The 17,985-nt window shown below is 46.4% G+C and overlaps 1 protein-coding gene across 8 annotated transcripts in view; it reads right to left on the bottom strand.

The window, feature by feature from the left end:
* The window catches only part of Srgap2 (SLIT-ROBO Rho GTPase activating protein 2), a 219,227-nt gene that overhangs the window by 7,527 nt on the left and 193,715 nt on the right, over positions 1-17,985 (bottom strand). For 5 of the 8 annotated variants that reach the window (XM_028876502.2, XM_028876504.2, XM_037211431.1 and 2 more), the window contains 6 exons: positions 17,745-17,879; positions 15,576-15,681; positions 10,225-10,449; positions 6,818-6,897; positions 4,754-4,934; positions 2,454-2,600 (listed from right to left, as the gene is read on the bottom strand). In XM_028876502.2, the coding sequence (XP_028732335.1) occupies positions 2,454-2,600; positions 4,754-4,934; positions 6,818-6,897; positions 10,225-10,449; positions 15,576-15,681; positions 17,745-17,879 (874 nt within the window). Of the gene's footprint in view, positions 1-1,364; positions 3,318-4,753; positions 4,935-6,817; positions 6,898-10,224; positions 10,450-15,575; positions 15,682-17,744; positions 17,880-17,985 lie in introns of those variants that run through there. The other 3 variants (XM_028876506.2, XM_028876507.2, XM_028876505.2) reach the window with 2 other exon arrangements.

Below are 17,985 nucleotides of genomic sequence, written 5' to 3'. Positions count from 1 at the left end.
GCCCTCCATTGTCATGTTTTCCACGACACTAGTACCTCCAACTACAGACTGAAGAGATTCCTCCCTTCAATGTTCCTTCAGGGCTTCCATACAACTGCTTTTCAGTTACCTTCCATATGGTCCTTTGCCTTGCCAGATTGTGAGCTCTGAAGAGCTAGCATTCATTGGTGCTTGGCACAAAGCAGATGGTTAATATAGGATGTGGAATTAAACTGAAATGCCACACCCTAAGAACTCTGCTGATTTCCTTTTTCCATTCAAGGATGGCTGACTCACAGATCAGAACTGCTGAGAAGGCAGACTTAGGAGACTGTGGTAGCATCCCAGGCTCTATCTGGGGCGTAGAGATGAGGAAGACAGAGATGCTGATTACAAGGAGCTCAGCCTGGAGGAGGAACCAGGAGTAGCACCGAGTACCAACAACTCAAGCCATTGTGGTGCAGAACGAGGGCACTGTTTTCAGCCTCAAGGAACTCAGGGTGTGAGGAAGGCTTACCCAAACAGGTAATGTTTAGACCGAGTCTTGGAAGCTGAGGAGGAGTTAATCAGATGAGAGGGCCCAGGAGGAGAGAGTTCTCCAAGGCAATCAGGAAACTCAAGTTTCACGGGAACATTGTTGTGGAGGCAGTTGGGAAGGCAGAAAGGCAGACTCACTCCTAAGGGCCAGGCATGCTGGGGGCTGTCACTCATGCACTGATTGGCTGGCGCCTGGGAAAGTGTGAGTAGACCATGCTGACATGGTTTGGTTTTGGTCTGTCCCCAGGAAATTCATCATAAGAATCTTAATACCACCAAGCAAGGAGTTCAAGGGAACGACCGTGACTTCCTACTAGATGTTTACCTTTTGGCTATTTCAGCTTTTGTTCTCGGTAATTCCTTTGTATAAATGGCATCAAAAATATGCTGACTTAAAATTTAATACCCAAGGATGAAGCTGTAACTCAGCAGTAGAGTGCTCCACTTGTATATGTGCCGTGTTGAGTTCTATCCCCAACACCATAAAAAACAAGAATAAAAGTGCCTAAATAAATATCTAACTTCACCTCCATCGTCATCTTGGTTTCTGGCTTAATAAGCTCATGCATGGCTTTGTGAGTGCAGGATCATAATTAACACAGACTTGTAAATAATAAGAAAAGTGTGATTAGCTGGCAGCTACTTTTTGTTAGCTTGCCCTCCTAGTAGACTGGAGGGAAGTATAAAATCCTCCGCTTGTTTACCAGTCTGAATTCAATTATGACTACACTGAGTGAGTGAGCTGAATAAACTAGATGAACCTGAGTGTGAAAGAGATAGGAAAGAGCCATGTCCCCCAAACCCTCTACTGTCTGGTTGGAAAAAAGCCAAGAGATCTGGCAACCTCGTGCAGTTTACAAACAATAAGCATCTTTTATTCTCCTTCCAGTCTCAGTGTCCAGAGGCTATGGTTAACAGGGTTTCAAAGTGCGAATCGTCTCAGCCCTCCAGAGTCGGAAGGAATACACACTGTACGTCATCTCCAATCCACGTTCACCACGAGTGCCCCGGGGCTTGTCATCCTCCTGGCACTGGGCCACAGTTCAGGGTCTGGCGGAAAGAGGTCTGTAGGACTTGGTGTCTGGCCCCTTGAGATGAGATTAGTTCTCCAATAGCCTGAGTGCCTCCTGGGGAGGCAGCAGCTCATGGGCGGGCGAACGAGGAATCCCTCTAGATAGCCAGCAGGTGTGGATGGAGTTAGAACCTCAGAATACTGCTAATGGCCACAATGAAAGCTGGGGTCAGAATGAGCCTGCTGGGCAGGAGTGGGCATCTGCAAAGGGGCTGCTAGGGAAGGATAATACACAGTGCTAAAGCAACAAGGAAAACATGAGAAGTGATTTCTGCCAGTGTGACAGGGAGCACAGGGTCACAGGATGGTTTAGGAGCTCAGCACAAAGCTTCCCTTGGGCTCAGTGCTCTTCTCTTTTCCATGGCCATGAATGTGGGATAGGGAGAACCAGACACATGACATCTAAGTTAGCCCACCTGGTGGACAGTAGCCTGGTGGAAGACATACGAAACTCTGAATCTTCAGACAGACAAGGGTCCAAGAAGACATGGAATACTATTTGACTAAGAACTGGAAAAGTGAAGGCACTGATGAGAAATAGCACAAAACCGAGGAGCTGCATAAGGTGACCGAAGCTCTGATGAAGGTTTGGCTAAGACTGCCAGGAAGTCTGGGCAGACAGACACTGCGGACCACACAGAGTACCACAGGATGGTAACAGACAGTTGGAGGCTGGGCTCTACCCGCAGACCTACATACGCCTCCTCAGCCCTGCTATCCATGCGGCAGCAAACAACACATGGGGACTGTTAGGTGGGGAGCTGGAGCCCTGCGGACAGCACAGGAGCAGGGTGGGTTAGGCCAGGGGAGAGTGAGTGAGTGAGTGAGTCATTTAGGGGAGCAGAAAATGAAAAGCAGAGCTTACTTGTTGATGTTTGCAAGATAAATATCAGCTACATGACCCCCACTGGGACAGCTGGTCCCCGTTCTGGCTGTCACCTTTTCTTCAGGTGGCTCAGACATGACCTCAATCTCAGACTTGGGGCTGGACCTCTCCACGACACCGTCCTCGCTGGGGCAGAAGGGACAGGCAGGCAGGGAGAAGGGAAAACACAAAAAGCAGCGTTAAATCAGCAAGATGGCCCCCCTGGACATCCACACGACCCCACACAGCCTGGAGGCAGCGGTAACCCCTGGTGGGGCTAATTCTGTGAGCAGAGGCAAGGAAACCTGAGGGCCTCTGGAGGGTCATGTAAATAAGAATAAATAATCTGCTGAGTTCTATTTGATCCTCAGCTCCTCAGGAAAGCTTGGCTAGAGGTCACCTGGATTCAAGGCATCTGCCTTTGACCCCATGCTGCTTTCATGGGGTGGCCATGATGGGACCACCTCCTGGAGAAGGAGGTGGAAGTCCAGGCTGTGGCTTATCTGTGGTCCTGAGCACTGCTGCTCTGTAGTGACTCTGGAGGGAGATGCCAGTGTTGAGGCCGGGCGTGGACACATCGCCCCTGTCGTAGCACATCTAGCCTCGCTCAGAGCGTCCAAGATGGTCCCAGGTCTCTCCACTGCTCTCCTGGCCCCTCTGGCTACTGATGACAAAGAAAGCCCCTTTCCTCCCATAATTCATCTTCTCTCGATCCCGCAGTGAAGTCATAATGCTAAATTTGGGAGGGTCCTGTCCACGCTCAGATCGCCACCAGGTTTGCGATGTTATCAACACAGGGAGGATTTCCCCGAAGAAGGAGCCCAGGAGAGGCTGGGAGGGTGCAGGCTCATTCAGGATATCAACCTTTAAAAAAATAATAGTAAGGGAAGGACTAAAAACAGTGATAATGCTGTATCCTAGAGAAGTGTGAGGGCAGAGTCAGGGCAAAGGGACAGGGAGGCAGGTTTGGGTAGGCTACAAGGCTCACTACTTCCTGCCTAGGAAATATTCTCAAAGGGTGGGAACCAACAGACAGCCTATCCAAAGATGCCTAGAGCCAGCTCTGGTTTTCCTTGTTCTCTGACATCCTTTCCCTCCTCACCTTATTTTTCTTCTTTTACAACACTTCTTAAGGCAGATTTCTCCTAAAAAGGAACCTGTCAATTTTCATTTGCAGGTTGGAAGTACTATCAACGGCTCAGCAGGTTGGGGTGGAGACAGCTGTCTAAAAAGAGAAGTCTGCTGGCTCATGCCTGCAATCTTAGCACGGCGGAGGCTAAGGCAGGGGGACTGCTATGAGTTACAGTGAGCTCAAGGCAGCCTAGGTTACAGGGTGAGACTGTATTAGCTATGTGTCAACTTGACACAGGCTAGAGTCATCTGAAAGGAGGGACTCTCAGCTGAGACAATGCCTCCATAAGATCCTACTGGAGGGCACTTTCTTAATTAGTGACTGGTGGGTGAGGACCCAGCTCACTATGGGTGGCGCTATCCCTGGGATGTTGGCCTTGCATTGTGTAAGAAAGGCTGAGCAAGCCATGAGGAACAAGCCAGTAAGCAGCACCTCTCCATGGCCTCTGCATCAGCTTCTGCCTCCAGGTCCCTGCCCTGACTGATTTCCTGTCCTGACCTCTTTAGTGATGGAAGTGTAAGCCAAATAAACCCCTTTCCCCCCAAGTTGCTTTGGTCATAGTGTTTCATGACAGCAATAGTAACTCTAACTAAGACAGTGACCCTATCTCAAAAACCAAAACACACATACAGAAGACAGAGAAGGCTGGGTGCCTTTAATCCCAGCACTTGGGAGGCAGAGGCAGGTGGATCTCTGTGAGTTTGAGATCAGCCTGGGATACAGAGCGAGTTCTAGGACAGGCAGCTCTACACAGAGAAACCCTGTCTCAAAAAACAAAAACAAAAACAAAAACCAAAAACAACCTCCCAAAACAAAACAAAACAAAAAAAAACCCCAAAAAAACAGAGAAGCAAAAATGTTTTCTCAACCTGACCTTTCCAGAAAGGAAATATGCATGGTCAAATTAAAAAGTACATACTATTATTCAGTAGGTATAAATATAAATACTGGCTGGTACATTTCTAAAACAAATTGATTAAGTGGGGATTTAAAGGGAGAAGAGAAAGTGGGGAGACTGAGTTGCAGGGGTAGGGTGTTCTCCATGGTCCTAAAGTCTTAGGACCCTTTTGGGAATTAGTCTCCCTTACGCTCCAACTGTTCCAGAATTGAAGTCTCACGCCCACAGTGAAGCAGACACCACCCTCAAATGAGCCAGGGTCCCACTTACGTGTCCTGGACTACGATGTACTGATGGGGGATGAGTCCATCTATACCATTGTGCCGGCCTTCCCACCAGTCATCAGAAGCTCGCTGGTAAAGCAGCAGGGATGCTCCCTTCTTGAAGGACAGCTCCCGGGCTGTCCGTCCTACGTAGTCAAACTTGGCAATGGCCTCGATGGGCTCACATTCTGGGAAAGGCAGAGAAGAAGGAAGCACATGTTTCTAGGATCTACAGATCAGGAAACTGGATGAAAAGCCTACTGAGCGGGACTTAGAGTGGTGGAAGGATAGCCCAGTGTGAAACGTAAGCCACGGCGGATCTGTAAAGATGGAACAGCTGGCATTCTCCCCGTCTCTGCTGCCTGTCTCAGCCCTCTCTTCTGCTGGGGTAACACATGGGGACACTGCTTCCCTGATAACGTCTTTGTTGACTCCACAGCTCCTTGTGCTGACTCCATCTATCATCCAACCTGCCACTCTGTATTTTTTATTTCTTTTAGGTAGTACCGTGAATTGAGCTCAGGCTTCGTATGTGGATGTTCAAAGACAAGTGATATACCATTGAACTCTATATCCAGCCCATCATACTGCATTATTCAGCAGTATGTATCTTCTGATCATACAGTAAATCTATCAGCCATCTAACATTTGAATCATACCATATTTTAAGTAATTTATTTGGTTATTCATTCATTCCAGTAGAATGTAAAACATGGAAAGTGGTTTACAATAAACATATGGAAAATGCATATGAAAATAATTTAAAAAGTTGAAGGGGGTTTGAAAGTGCAATGTGTTTTTACTTCTGTGTGGGCTTTTCTTTCCTCATCTATAAAATGAAACGATAGGAATGAAGTTGTTAGGAGGAGTCATTTACAATCTGTGAAGAACTCAGAATAGTGCCCCAGCACTGTGGGATCTGGACATTTGGTTATTGCTGTCCGCACTTATCTGTTCTAGGCCGCAGGAGAGACTGGGTAGTAAGTAGAGGGCTCTCCAAGACATAGAACCATTAGGTCATAAATACCACTGCAGAGAGGAAGGCTGATTAAAAATAAGCCTGTGCCCATGAAGCTCTGGGTGGAAAGTCAGTCCTACATGGGCTGGCTGGAGATTCCACTGCAGAACCAGTGTCTTAGTAGTCCAGTCTTGGTTCTCTATAGTCTTAGGTACGTCACTTGACTTGCTGACCTCTTATTCTCAGTTGTCCCATCTACCTCACCAAAGATAAAGCCTCTGACAGTATGAGAACAAGGCAGCTCCGAATACTGAATTCTCCAGTAATACCAACTTCTCTCCTAAAGATCATATTGATCCCTCTAACACCAGGATCTGAACAAGAAGTCCTCTCTCTCCCTTCAAAAGCCGTCTCCAGACTGCAGGATTTCTAGCAAGGCAGGGGGCAGGCAAAGCTCTGCAGACTGTGCCATTTTATTCTTCTGCCCATAAAATTCTGAGGCCCCTCGTCAACCGCTGAGACTTCCAGAGACCAAGTGATCCAGAAATGGAGGTGTGGAACGGCTGGAAGCAGGGAAAAGTGCTGGCTGGACAGACTCTAATAAATCATGGGCACTCTAGAGGGGTTCGAGGATGACAGCTGAGCATTCCACCCCTGGATGCACACTCACAGGCTGTTCAGCACACACAAATCTGTCCTTTGGAAGGGTCAATTTTTCCAGTTGGCAGGCATGCAAGTGTGTGGTTTCTGTGTCCTCATTCCCACTCCCTCACTTGGCTTCTGTTGCGTTCTTGGCACCTAGCATCTCTATTCCCCAGGCTTGATGTTTTTTAAATGAGCTTTCCTTTGCTTTGGTTTCCAGTCACCTGGCAGCACTAAGGGCTTCTATCTACTGGACTCAGGCTAGATAGGGGCTAAGAGGTGGGGCAGGGAAGCTGAAGGACTACACAAGGTCTAGTTATTCACCTCTGGTTTGGTCGCTTATGTGAGAATGTCCCTCCAAGGAAAGGAGAGACAAGAAACTCTGTATTTCTTCTCCTTAGGGCCCTCTGGACAGCAGAGTGCACTGAATGCACAATACCCATCATCGTTTCTGCTCTACTAATAGCATACCGTCATCACTCGTGTGGTGCTCTGTTGTTACATCCTGGGCACAGTCTTCAGCAGAGGTCGTCTCTCCGTGAGTGCTGTCACTGCCACAGAAGAGGAACAACTGGGACATCAGTATTTGCTCCTAAAGTTCTCTTCTTCCCTTGACACAGCTTCCTTGGAACAACTGTAGGCTTGCTACACTCTAAGCACACAGCCACCAACTGCTAAGAGTAAGGGATCTTGCCGGGCGGTGGTGGCGCACGCCTTTAATCCCAGCACTCGGGAGGTAGAGGCAGGCGGATCTCTGTGAGTTCGAGGCCAGCCTGGGCTACCAAGTGAGTTCCGGGAAAGGCGCAAAGCTACACAGAGAAACCCTGTCTCGAAAAAACCAAAAAAATAAAAAAATAAAAAAAAGAGTAAGGGATCTCTGGAGGTTCTGCTCCCCAAACCACTTGTCACTACTTAAACCCTGGAGAGAAAGGGAAGGCCTCTGAAGTGACAAACTCTTTGGGAGGGAGCACGGCAGAAGGGAAGCCCTGGGTTTCTGTCAGAACAATGGGTCTGGAAACGGGCTCTGATGTCAGACAGCAGGTTGGTTTCACTGTCTTTAACAGATGGCTGTGTGAGGAGTCACTGGCGTGACTTAGCGAAGGCTTTGGCATGAGAGCGCTCAGGGAGCGTTACCTCTGTCCCGGCTTCCTTCCCTTGGTGCCCTGGGGTGCTGTGTGACTTTCTGGCCTGTGCACTGAGGAGACAGGAGGAGGTGAGGAGAACAAAGGTGAAAGGATCTGCTGGAGACCATCAGAGTTTACTAGAGGCCAGGGGGTGAAAGCTCAGCCAAGTTCTCCAAACAAAATTCTCTTCCCTTAAGTCATCCAAGGTAGAGAGTTGAGAATGTCTACAGGCTACTGAGGAAGGACTTCTTCTCTTCTGGCTCAGGGAGGAGATGGATGCTCTTGAAGAGCACCCCGTCTAAAGTTGTCTCCTCTGGCAATAGGTACCAACAAGCCAATCCTTCCAGGTAGGTCTATGAACATCACACTCCAGTGCCTCCTGCCATGGAACCTCTCCCTGCCCAGTACACAAGCCTTTCCTTCTAGGAAGCTCCTTAGAGACCAGGGAAAGTCAGGCCTAGGAGGGCTCTTAAGCTCCAGAGAAAACGCTGGTAGATCATCAATAGGTATTCTTCGTTGTTAAAAAAAAAAACAAAAATGAAACACCAAAAACATGGGTATAATTCCTCACTGTTTTCTGGGCCTAAAAACCATCCCATGAGTTTGGTGGCATTCTGGAAATGCATCAGTGGTGCATAGGACAAAGGTAAACCTTTGCCCAGGGTGGAGGTTCATTCCTGTGCAGCCACACTGCAGGGAGCCCTGGAGGGCCTGCTAAAAATCATACATTATCCCACTCTGAGGTTTTTTGAGTCACAAGATCTGTCTAGGGTTGGAGAATCTACATTTCATTCTGGTCCCACAGGATCTGGTGCTGTTGGTCTGGGCTTTCCACTTTGAAATCTGCACCATGGTAAAAGAATGATACTTTTTGAGGTTGGTTCCATGTAGTCCTAAAATCCCACGCGTCTCCCCTCCTACGCCTCTGGCAACATGCCCAACCCTATTAACACCCAAGCTCCAAGGTCCCAGCAGCAGTCCTAGGCAAACACAATCCGGTTTGGAGACTAGTAAGTAGGTAGTCAGAAATGTACTTTCCCACATCTGTGGAGAGCAGCCTGGTGCCTCTTCTCCCTCATGGTCCTGATCACTTGGCCACTCTCCAGGATTGGGGGGCTTATCTTTTCACTGCCTTAGCTCACTGTGATAGTATCTCTCTTTCTTCCGAAATAAGAGAGGTCAGGAGCAAGGTCACTGACAATTGCTCCTTGGTGCCTCTGGCCCAAGGCCTGGGACAGTGGCACAATGATTACCTGTGTGGTATATTCCATAAATATCACATACACAACACATGGGGTAAAGGCTGAGGAAACACCTGGGAGAAAACTAGAAGAAGCTTTCACGTATGTGTCCTGTAAACCATACTCCTTGGTCTCTGTCCCTGGGTAAGGACTGAGGATCAGGGAGCTGGGAGCACTCTGCCCCTTTACTGGTCCAGAACCTGCAGTCATTTGATATTTAAGAAGCTAAGGCCAACTTTACAGGTAAAGGCAAGAACTAAAGACACCATCCCACAGCTCTTAACTCTCATGCAAAGGGGGGTCATGTGCAAGAGAATATATCCTTGGAGCTTACCTAATGGGCCAACAGCCCCATTCATCACTAACCACCTGTCAGTGACAGAAGCTCAGAGGCAGACCTAGGATCAAAAGTCCAGGAGAAAGTGGATCTAAGGAAGCCACTGCCTTAGGAAGTTCAGAGAGGCACAAATATTGTTTTCTTCACTCCCTGGGCAGCGGTTCGGAGGGGGTCATGGAGGATCATGAACCGACTGGCTGCTAATTAAGTAAACACATGCCTTGTCCTCTCCTACTGAGGTTGATAGCAATGGGGCTGGAAGGATTGGTTCCAGATGTTAAATCTAGATTTGGTCTGGCTATGTCCTCAGCTTCTATTGAAAATCCATTTAGGAAAGAAGGGAGGAGGCATGGGACCCCAGGGGTTAGTGAAAAATGGCACTGTAAAGTGGTATTACAGTTTATGTGTGGGGTACTGGATGGAGCCTTATCCTAGAAGATAAGTGATCAGGGTTGACTCCCCAACTACTGGGGTGGGCTGAAACATTGCACTGGCCTCTCCGGGTTGCAAGGAGTTTGTCTATAAAAGGAAAGTAGTATTCCATTTTTTTTTGGGGGGGGGAAATGATTCATTTGTCTAAAAGAGGTAGTTTACCACAAATGTACCCAGAGGTTCCTTTTAGAATTCTGTGCTCAGGCTAGGCCATAAAAAACCTTGTCTACATAATCTCATACTTTCCTGGGGGTGGGGAGTAGAACTGTGCCTAACTACCCCAGGTAAGTTCTCGCCTTTTTCTTGTCACACATTTCTGAAATCATTCTGTTGTGCCGTCTTACAAACTCAGGCAGGAGATTCTGCCTCCTTCAGAACAGGATTCCCTGGGGCTCAGCTCTGTTTCCAGCACAGTGCACAGCTTGGACACTGTTGTCTGATGAACAGCAGGTCTAAACACCACTTTGTAAACTCTCCTTTCCTGGATGCTGTCATCATCTTTCAGGATGGTCCCTAGTTATACAATACTCATGAAAAAGAAAGAATAAAAGGGAGGTTTGGTGGAGTAACACTTATTCTGTAGGTGGGTCTAAGACGGGAGAACAGCCAACCCCTGCCACCTGCAGAACCTGTAAGTGGAGGTGGGAGGACCTGGCTGCTTCCCTTTGGGTTTTGCTTGACCATCTGGCCCCTACACAGTTATTATCAGGCATTCCCTCCCCTCCTCCCCTCCCTGGCCCCTACCAGTAATCCTCCATGCTTCCTCCTCTGCTGTAGATGGGGCCCTCCAGCTCCCTGGGATTTGGGAAGATGTTCTCATGTTGGATGATGATGGTTTTAATCAGTTCATTCACGTGGGCTTGACAGGACACCTGGTCATGGCCCTCTGGCACTGACATCAGTGAGGGCCCGAAGCAGATGGCAAGGTTGTAGGGGTCCATCATGTTCTCTTCACTGAACTGTGATAAGCTGGAGGGAAAGGGAAGGGGAAATTGGAAAGCTCTCACATGAATGCCCAGAAAACACAAACACAAGAGACATCGCCAGAAGGAAAGTCAGAAGTCCACAAAGTGCCACCTGCCTTCCTGGGCACCAGAGGCCTTCTGGGAAGTCAGGTTATTCAGGAGCCCAGGAAAGATGTAAGACCTGCTTGCAGGTCTGACCCCTTTCTCCAGTTCCCCAATCAAATCCTTCCGAGTCTCATCTTTACCCTTACCTTTGACCTTACACATCAGAGCCACCCTGCTCTGAGAACATCTAACTCTGCAGAACTGGATATGGTTCCCACAGACAACTCCCTAAACAACCGAGCAGATGGGGACCTCAGCTTGCTCTGGGAAACAGTCACATCACATGCTTTCATGCATGCATACAAAAGAATCAAATTATTGGGCATTTTCTATTCCAAATACTATACTTTTAGAAATATAGTCAGCTGATTAGCTTTTTTATTCCACCAGGACAGTGAACTCTTTTTGGAACAGCTAAGGCAATTGTTTAACGTTTTCATAATATCCTCTTGTATTGGTATATCCAGGAATTAATCATGCATTCTGTTTGTATTCTGCTTGGGGTTCCCTTGGATGTAGGCTAATTTCATTACTGTTTATTTATTTAGAGATTCTTCCCACTCTCAGTCAGCAGCTGCTCTAGTCACACCCCAGCCTTGGCCCAGGACCCAAGCACTCAACCATCACTATGCTTGCTGAGTCCCCATGGGTCTGTGCCTGGGGTGGTTCGAATAAGAACAGCTCAGAGGCTCATATATTTGAATGTTTAGTCATCAGGGAGTGGCACTACTTGGGAGGGATGAGGAGGTGTGGCCTTGTTGGAGGAAGTGTGTCACTGGGGGTGGGCTTTCAGGTTTCAAAAGCCCACGCCAGGTCCAGTGTCTCTCTCTTCCTGCTGCCTGTGGAACCAGATGTAGAACTCTCAGCTACCTCTACCATGTCTACCTGCATGCCACTACTTTCCCCACCACAATGATGACAATTGACTAAACATCTGAAATTGTAAGCCATAATTAAGTGCTGTCCTTTATTAGAATTGCCATGGTCAAACACTGTCTGTCCTAGCAGAGAAGGCTGGGCTGACTTTGGGCACATCCTCTACAAAGCTTGAAGGACTATGGACATTGCTGAGGAGCTTGGCCTTCCTATGGTCATCAGCAGTAGCTTCTCGGTGTCCAGTTCTGACAGATGCCGAAGAGACTTGAGCCTTTGGATACCACTGCCATTCTGGATTGGGTGAAATTTATTTCTAGTGTGCCCCACATTCAGACTCATGTTACAAAGCTGTTTTTCCACTAACAAATGGCTTTCTCCTCTGCTGGAGCATCTGACACACATCCTGTGATCCTTCTATAATCACTGTAGGACATCAGAAATGGCATGGCATGGTGTGAACAATTGCCATGGAAAATAGCAGCTACAAAGCACTATTATTCCACAATATCAAAACTAAATGCAGGAGAGGCCAGTGGGGAGGGGTATCATCTCAGTGACTAGATGGCCTCACAGGAGATGATTTGGTTTTGCTTAAGGCAGGAATTCATTATGTCCTTCAATCTGGCCTCAAACTCACTGTCTTCCTGTCTCAGCTTTCCAAATGCTGGTATCACAGTCCTGTACCACCATATCCAGTTCATAGGAATTATTAGAGAATTAATTTTAAAATTCTTCTCTGGTCCCAGAGTTAAAAGAAAACAGAGGTTTAGAAAAGACTGGGGAAATATATAAGTCTGCTTTATCATCAGATTAAAACTGGAGAGAAACAGGAGAGATTATTACTTTGATAACCTCAGAAGAAATGACCCACACATGAGATGCCATATGCTGATGCTGTAGTGAGCCAGGTCCTGGTATCTTGGAGACAGAAAGCTCAGTAAAGCCGTGTTTCTTTAATGTGATCTGATAAGAGTTGTAGTAACAACAAGAAACCAGAGTTTCTGGAAGTGCGATAGTCAAAGGGAAGCATTCTGTTCCCAAGAAACCTGGGTAAAAGTTCTATAAGAGATGAAGGATGTGAAGTATCTTGTCCCCAACCCTGGAAAGACTGTCCTATTCATAAGAGGCTCCAGTGATGAAGATCTGGAAGGGGTCATATCTTTGTGAACTGTAGTCTATTTATAGTCTTATGAATCTATGTCCATTTCTGATTCCCATTAAAAACCAAACCAAATGAAACAGAAACAAAAAAGGATCAAGAACCTTGTGATTGCTTATCTTGGTTGTCAACATTGACTTGCCTGGGAAAAAGGAACCTCAACTGAAGAACTGCTCCCATCAGATGGGCTTGTGAGCATATATCTTGGGAATTTTCCTGATTGCTATTGATGCAGGGAGGTGCTTAGTCCACTGTACCATAGGCAGGTAAGCCTGGACTGTGTAAAGAAGTGTAGCTGTACATGGGAGCAAGTCAGTAACCACCATTCCTCCATGGTTTCTGCTTCAAACTCCTGCCCTCGTGCATGCACACATACACATAGGTATACACACACACCACACACACACACATACACACACAAAGGTAATTGAGAATCTATTGCATACCAGTCAAAAAGGCTGTCATCAAGAAAATAACTGACAAAAAGTGTTTTCCAGATGTTGGGAAAGAGGAACCCTTATATAAGCCTGGCAGTAATGTAAGCTGGTGCAGCTACTATGGAAATCAGAATGCGGGTGCCATAAATACTAAATAGATGTGATGTGAAAACAAAAAAGGGACTAGGAGGGAAGAGAAGGCCTAAAGGGGGGGAGAAGAGGAAGGGGGCAGTGGACTATGTGTGACATGAAAGCGGAAGTCGGCACTGTTTGGAAGAGGAAGAAGACTGGTAAGAAGTGGGGGGCATGGGCGGCAAATAAGAACAAAGCAAAATGGACTATATGTATAAAAAGATCATAATGAAACCCATCACTTTGTATTCTAAATAAAAATAATAATAAATACAAGTATACAATTCAGTGGCATTTTGCATATTCACAATGTTGTGTAACCATTACCTCTAAGTTGCACAACATTTTCATCATCCCTGAAAGAAACCTGGTATTCACTAAACAGTTACTTTCCAACCTTCCTTTCAGTCCCTGCTACCAGGAACCTACTCTCTATTTCTATGGGTTTGCCTGTTCGGGAGATTTCATATAAACGGAATCTTACAATATTTAGTTTTCATTGCCTCAACACAGTGTTTTCAAGGTTCATCCGCATGGCAGCATGTGTCGATACTCCATTCCTTTTTATGGCTAAACAACATCCTACTGTATGAACATTTTGTGAGCTCAGAGGCAGAACGTCCCCAAGCTGCACATTCAGATGCGATCCACAGCCCTAACGCAACGTCTTGTTCACCACAATGTGAGTCCACTAGGCTGCACCTGAAGTGCCAGCCTACAGATACTATTAGTTTGCCTCCTTGAGATTCAGTATGTGTACAAGAACAAACTCCAGCCAGGATTAAAGTGTGCTTCCCCAAAGTGTGGGTCCACGTAAAGTCGTCTCCATGCCAACTCCTGATGCAATTCACTTTATTGCTGTCATCTTCCCATGGAGATTCACAAACTGTGTCCTGTACGCTACTCTTTTCAGAAACACTGTGAGTATAAATGCTTCACCTTTTCCATATAACACCCGGTTGATCAGTACAATACTTTAAAAATATATACATACAAATTAATAATTTCAATGCTTTTTTTCCTAATAATGGCCATTGTCTCTTATACTGTATCATGCTTACTCTATTTTTTCTCTCCCCTGAAAGTCCAGGAAAGACAAGTTAATCTATGTCTTCCCTGTTTCTACCAGCCGGTCTATTTGACTGCCTCTGTCATGTTCCTAGTCCACGGGGACATACAAGGCTCAGGTTAGGGTAGGTATGGCTGATGTGAACAAGCAGTGACTTGGGCCCTAAGGGGACTGACTAACCATAGAGTAGTGAGAAGTGTTTCCAGGCTATGAATGAGCACACATAACTGATGAGTTCTGAGGAGTTCATCTCAAGGACAGATGGGGTGCTGAGTTAGGACTCTGTCAGAGTTAACTTTGGGGAGATGCAGACTACAGTGCCAGGACTCTCTGTAGTTCTTTGTTGGGATAGGTGATGATGTGGGCTTCCCAATAAGGTCTTAGGCAGGGTCTACGAATCCCAGAGCGCTATAAGGCTGGGCCAATCATGAATGTCTAAATAGGATGAAGCTTGTGAAATGGACTCTAAAGCTGTAGTCATTTTAAACAAAGACTAACTATGTATGACGACTTCAATATTCACAAGGTATGTGCTAAAACTAAAACATTCTGGCCCTCTGGTTTATCTTTTGTTTCCCCGTTTTGATGGATTCAGGAATCCACAGAACTATTTCTTGGCTCTATGGAAACCTAGAACCAGCATGATGACAGATGAGAACATGGAGAAGGCTGGGGATCATGGTAAGCGCTGCCTGTCTCACCCAGTGTCTCAAGTATAGCCTAAGGCTGACCCTTTCTGTCACCTTCTGGCCAACCAACACCTCAGCTAGACCATGCCACGGCCTCTCTTAGACCTTCTCAGTAACTTCTCCAAAGTAACTGGCAGGCTTGAAAATGAATACCTAATGTCAAGATCATATCATTTTTCTCTTTAAAGGCTTTGAAGTCATTTCCCAGATTCAAACTTCCTATTCATTACTGAGACTCTCAAGTCTTCTATGTCCTTAGGGCCCTCCTTTCTCACCGTCCAGCTCCGCTTCCACCTGGTCTTCTCAGACAGGCCTTCGTGCCGAGCACATCTCTAGACCAGCTCTTCTTCTTTCATCTTTTGTCCACTAGGACCTCTGAACTCTCTCTCATCTTTCCTCTTTCCTTCTTACAACTATTCTACCCCATGTATCTACTATCATCTGTTTCTTTCCTTGGACCATGATCTAATGATAAAAGGCTTTTCTTTTCTCATTTAACATTGTATTTTTAACAGCCTAGCACTGCAGTTGGCATATGGCAGATGCTCAGTTAGGTGTCTGTTAGGATGGATGATTAGACATAGATCCCTATGAAAGTCCTGGGTAGTCAAAGCCACCTTGACTTTGACAAAACCACACTTTTTCACTGTGAAGGCTACTCACTGATTGAGGAAGGCAAAGAGGTATCTCATGATAATCAGAGTGGGTTTGGGCAGGACCAGAAGGACTTTCCGGATATGCACAGCTCTCTCTTGCAGGTTGTCCATTGCTGAAAGAAGAAAGGCATGTGTTACTCTGCAGCATGACTGCAGTCCCGGAGAGGAGCAGTTCGAATCTTCTTTTCACAAGCAGTGTAACTCAGAGCAAGCAGAGCGAGCCCACAGACAACCCTGGCACAGTGACATGAGTTGTATCTTGGATGCTCTGTGGAATGAGGCTGCTACAAGGGACCACATGCTGGGACCCACAGCCTGACTGATAGAGGAATCAGGGTGTATGCTCCACAGGCACAGACTAGTTTGATATGTTCCTCGCTCTAATTTAAACAGCAACAGACATAGAGCTGACCTTAATCCTGTCATGACTACTGAATGCTCATCCTTGAAGGGTCCCACACATGAGAAGGGACAGAGGCTGTGTGAGTCCTTCCTTGACCCCTGTATACACAGTTACCTCTTCCTCCTCTGCATAAGTTTGGCTTCCACTTCCCTTATCTAAAGTAGAGATGAACAAAGCCTGACTACAGAGTCGAGAGCAGGACCCTAGATAAGTAGTAAAATCTGTCAAGAAGACTAGAGAAGATTCCTGACTTTTGTGCTGTGGTCACGTTAGTACAGATTTGGCCATCTGCCTGTGCCTCTGTCATGAACAGCCTCTGACTTCCACAGTGTCCCAAGATGGACTTGATATGGCTGTCTTATATGAATAAGAAATAGCAAATACTGGATTGGGAGCAAGAATAAGAAGAACTGGGAGCTGAGGATTCTGGTGTGTCTTGGCGACTCCAGTCCCATGTAAGAGACTTCACTTAGGTCCAGTCTTGGAAAAGACATGAGGATATGACCTAAGTAATGCATGTATGTAATCGTCCACATTAACTCCTTTCCATTAGACTCTCACAAATACATGGGCAACAAAGAGAGCTAGTATCCCAAATGCCCCAGGCTTTTCTCAGAACAACCAAGAGAAGAACAAGTAAGTATTCAGACCAAATGCTGGGGCCAACTGAAAATTCGGGAGGCACGAGGGCCTTGTTCAACCTGGGAAAACCTTTTCTGTATTTACTCTCTTTGCCTTCTAGGGCCATCATACAGACAGGGTCTATGCAGTGCTATCTTTATGTCAACTTGATACTAGCTCGAGTCCTTTGGGAAGAGCGACCTCAACTAAGAAAATGCCCCACCAGATTAGCCTGTGGGTAAGTTTGTGGTGTGTTTTCTTGATCGATGTGGGAGCACCCAGCTCACTGTGGGTCCTGGTGGTCTCAGGTGCTATTAGAAAGCAGGCTGAGCAAAGCACAGGGATCAAGCCAGTTGACTGAACCCCTCCATGGGCTCTGCATCAGCTCCTGCCTCCAGGTTCCTGCCCTGCTTGAGTTCCTGTCCTGACTTCCCTTAGTAATGGAAGTGTAAGGTGAAATAAAGCCCTTCTTCCTCAAGTTGCTTTTGGTCATTTTTTTTTTTTTTTCAATCACAGCAACAGAAACCCTAAATAGGATAATCTGCTTCCTGAATAACTTGGTATTAATTTAAATTTCCATGGATTGTTTTCTGTGGAATCAAGTGATAGGATGCTTCAGTATCATGAACTAAACTAAATGTCTAGGAATAGCTTTCCAAGCCCTAAAAGAGAACTCTCAGGAAAACAGAGCTCTTTCTCTGGGAAAATACTAAATGGTACTTTTAAGTGCACAAACGGGCTTTTCTTGTTTGCAGACACATGTGAATATGTGTAGCAGGTAATCATGGCACACACAAAACAAGTAGGGAGCAGGGTCAGTGTTTACTTTCCTCTGGTCCTATTAATAGCACAGACATTGTGTATAAGCTAATATAAAAGCATTTTACTAAAGACAATAAACCCAGAGATGTGAAGGAATTAGTGACTGAGATAAATTAGCAAGGAAAAAGCCAAGAGTCTTGACTTAGATTCTATACTATTACTGTTAAATCATTCTTTTTTTTCTCCCTACCAGGGAGAAAACGGTGGAGATAAAGAAGCAAAACTCACTGGTAGAAATAAAGAAAAACTTTACTGAAAAGCTTACGATGAAACAAGCTGACGGAAATTTCCAAGTACCGTGCTGCCATCTGTGGGGATAATGATACTCACTGACACAGGCAATCAAGTCATGGAAGATGTCCTTGGGGAAGAGCGGCTGTTCCAGCCCCCGGAAGTAAAGCTTGAGGACACCAGCTATGGAGTCCATGTCATGGTCATTCTGGTCCCCAGCCAGAGGGTCCTCTCCTGAAGACAGGTAGCCCCCACCCCCAAGGGAAAGAAATCGAGTTAGGCAAATGACATAGCATCCTCATCTCATTCTCTCTCTCCCCAGCATGACGGCCATGAAGTG

This window comes from Peromyscus leucopus, chromosome 15, assembly GCF_004664715.2.
Source record: "Peromyscus leucopus breed LL Stock chromosome 15, UCI_PerLeu_2.1, whole genome shotgun sequence".
NCBI classification, from domain to species: Eukaryota; Metazoa; Chordata; class Mammalia; order Rodentia; family Cricetidae; genus Peromyscus; species Peromyscus leucopus.
Note: the sequence above shows the minus strand (reverse complement) of the source record. Positions and strands in the feature narration are given on the sequence as shown.